General features: G+C 54.8%; 1 protein-coding gene across 2 annotated transcripts in view; it reads right to left on the bottom strand.

Annotated features, from left to right (window-relative positions):
• Positions 1-590: 590 nt before the first annotated feature.
• Positions 591-3,335, bottom strand: part of NME3 (NME/NM23 nucleoside diphosphate kinase 3) — a 5,036-nt gene continuing 2,291 nt past the window's right edge. The window contains exon 5 of one of the 2 annotated variants that reach the window (XM_008639083.2): positions 591-2,713. In XM_008639083.2, the coding sequence (XP_008637305.1) occupies positions 2,596-2,713 (118 nt within the window). In that variant the 3' untranslated portion in view covers positions 591-2,595. The remainder of the gene's footprint in view (positions 2,714-3,335) is intronic. The other variant, XM_017741274.1, reaches the window with a different exon arrangement.

Genomic DNA, 3,335 nt, shown 5'->3' with positions numbered 1-3,335 from the left:
AGAAACCAGGGTCTGGCATGGGGTTGGCATCCAGCCAAGAGGATGGTGCAGAGCTCTTTCCAGTGGTGCCCAGCAACAGGGTGAGGAACAACAGCCAGAAACTAAAACACAAGAAGTCCCACCTCAACATGAGGAAGAATTTCTTTACACTAAGGGTGGCAAAGCATGGGAGCAGGTGCCCAGGGAGGGCATGGAGCTCTGGAGACATTCCAAACCCACCTGGACACATTCCTGTGACAGCTGCTCCAGGTGACCCTGCTGTGACAGGCAACTGGATGATCTCCAGGGATCCTTTCCAACCCTGGCTGTTCTGGGATTTTGTGAGTCCTGCAGGAGCACAGACCCTGCTGATTCTGCTGCCATGAGCGTGTGGGGCTGCAGCAGCAGCCTGGCTCCACTGAACATCACCCCAGCCAGACTTCTGGTTCAGTGGGAAGCACAAGAGCCCTGCACAGAGACAAGGGCATCTCTGCTGCCTTCACCTCCTCCAGCTCTGACACACAACTGCTGCAGCCAAAACCTCCCCTCCACGCTGCTGCCCAGGCTGTTTTTGACAAGCACCTGCAGCTTCCTGCCTTCAAGGGCCCCAAGAGGAACAACAGACAGCTTCTACTTTTATTATTACAGTTTAACACAGTCTTGGACAGAGGAGAAGCAGCAGGAACCAACATGCAAAGCAATTTAAAGTCCCGGGGGGCTCAAAGAAGCCCCCCCACAGCTCAGCTCCTGTACCTGCTCCCAGCAGTGTCTCTGGGGGCCCTTTCCCTCCAGCTGCTGCTCTGTTGTGCCCCAGAGCGGGACGAGGTCATGGCAGACACCAAACCTACACACACAGAGAGGAGAGGACTGGCCTGGGATTGTGTCTCGATGAGTCAGGTCCGTTGTCTGACTGGAGTTCATTGAGCTTTGAAACTGGGAGGGCAAATTAAATCTCGTCTGTGTGGACAGGGAGAAGAGGGATCCCTTCAGGAAGAGGCAATGGCAGGAGATGAAGCTCAGGTATTTCTGAGCTTCCTGTGTCAGAGCTGGCAGCTTTTTGGCACCAACAGCTCTTCTCAATGCATCTATTAAACAACAAATGTGACCTTCCTCCCACTCGCTTCACGCCTCGGTCTTCACCAGTGTCTTCTTGTGCAGCCTTGCTGCAGCCAGACTCCGAGTTCAGCCAAGTGGACAAGTTCCAGGAACAAATGGGATCTGTCAGGTATTTAGAGCTGGACACAGGTGCCTGGAGAAGGCCCTGAGGCATGAGGAGCCTTGGCTGAGGCAGCTGGGCAGCTGGGGAAAGTCCCACTCACTGAAGGGAGACCCCCAGCCCTGTCCCACTCAGCCCCACCACCCTGGGGCCAGCACAGAGCAGCACTGGGGGTGACTTTACTCTGCCCCCTAAGAGTTGCCCTCATTCCCCAGCACCCACAAAGCTGAGGACCCAGAGGGACAGGCTTTTAGGGCACAGGCCAAACTCATCCTGCACACAGGAAAGCCCTGGTTTGTTCCCTCGGTTTAACCGTGTCCCTGTCATGGCAGGATTCCATGTCACTGTCACTGTCCCTGTCCTTATGCTCTGGTGAGGCTGCACAGGGAGCTCAGACACAGCTCTGAGGAGCTGGGTGGCCCAGGGACAGCTCACAGGTAGTGTCCAGCCTATTACAAACTGGTTTCTAGATACCCTCCCAGCAGGAAAGCTCCACTGGAAGCTCTGAGGGGGGGACAAGGAAGATCTTGGGATCTCCCAGAGCTCAGTGCCACTCTCCTCACTCATCCTTCCTGAGCCCCAGATCCACAAATCCTCTGCCTCCCTCTCCCCCTTCTATTCCTGTGGCTGCCCCAGTGCTGCTGCTTCTCGTCACTCACCACGGAGGGACAGTGTGGTGTCAGGCTGGGTCAGGGCTGTGCAGCCCCAGAGAACCCGAGCACACCTGGAGGAGCTGCTTCCCACAGCCCAGGAACCAGAGCCCGAGGAATTGTGCGTTTAACAGCATTTGGAGAATCTTCCTACCATGGACTCACTCATCATGTCTGAAACTGGGTGAGCTTGTGCCAGCTCCAGCACGCAGAGCTCCCACCAAGGGAGAGAGGATTGTCCCATCCTTCATTCCTTGTCTCGGAATGAGCTCTAAAATGAGAATTTGCCCCCTTATCCTACAGCAGCCCAATTCTTTAAAAGCCTTTGGTGAAAAGCCTTCTAGAAATGCAGGTAAATTGTCAAGCCCGTCACCTTGTGACCAGCACCTCTCCCAGCAGCAGGGAAAATGCATTCTCCTGCTCCAGGCAGGGATGAGAATACCCAGGAATGGGCCAAGAGCCCAAGTTTTACTTCAGTGAATCAGCTTGAGCTACTTGGGATTTAAGATGCTGCAGCAAACAGAGCAACAATACCAACTACTTACTAGAACAGAAAGAGAGAAAAAAAGAAACAGCTCCCCTTGGCAGGGGCTGACCCACAGAGTTCCACACACAGCCCAGCTCCCAGGATCCCACAGGCAGAACAGGAATCCCACAGCAGGATCTGCAGCCAGCCCCAGCAGCTGCCATGAAATGGATGGACATGTCCTGTGTCCCAGCACGAAGATGTACTTCCCTTGGGATTCCTCCTCACTCGTAGATCCAGTGTGCAGCTGTGTCCTCCCAGCACGGCAGCTCCTCCGGGCGGAACCAGAGCGAGATCTCCTGCTGGGCGCTCTCCACTGAGTCACTGCCGTGGATCACATTCCTGTGGGCAAGGAGAAAGGGAGCAGCTGGCACCAAGCTGAGAAAGGTGGGAGAGGGATGCTGGAAAATTCCCCCTTGACCAATTTACTTAAACTGATGGAGCCAGTCCTACCTCATGACATCCCTTCCTGTCACACACCCCTCATCCTTCCAGAAGTGCCAGTTCCCAGCACTCCTTCCTCCCATGCTGAGGAGCCATTTGTTTGCTACAGGAGGAGCTGCAAGTGGCTGTAGGTCTGGGATTTGCAGTTTTTATGTCAGTGATTCCAGCTGTGCCTCCAGATTTTCCCCATTCCAGCAAAGCAGGTTTGGTATCAGACACCAGGGAACAGAGATCTAAGGCAGGATCAGTAAGAGCCTTGTCTACCACAAGCCAGGCTGGGGCCACCCAAGGTCACCACCCATGGATCTTCACCTACTCCCACGAAAGGACTGAGTGGGCACCTCCCTCTTCACAGCCTCACAGTCCCAATTACCACAGGAAAACAGGCAAACTCCACCTGCTTTCAACAGAGGACTCAGGAGGAAGGAAAGACACAACCCAGGCTCTTCCTCCTACTAAAGCCAACCCCGGGAAGCAGAGCTCAGCTCTGGTCTGAGCATAGAAGGGACAACTTCTGCTC

The sequence above is a fragment of the Corvus brachyrhynchos genome, unplaced genomic scaffold, assembly GCF_000691975.1.
Source record: "Corvus brachyrhynchos isolate BGI_N302 unplaced genomic scaffold, ASM69197v1 scaffold58, whole genome shotgun sequence".
NCBI classification, from domain to species: Eukaryota; Metazoa; Chordata; class Aves; order Passeriformes; family Corvidae; genus Corvus; species Corvus brachyrhynchos.
Note: the sequence above shows the minus strand (reverse complement) of the source record. Positions and strands in the feature narration are given on the sequence as shown.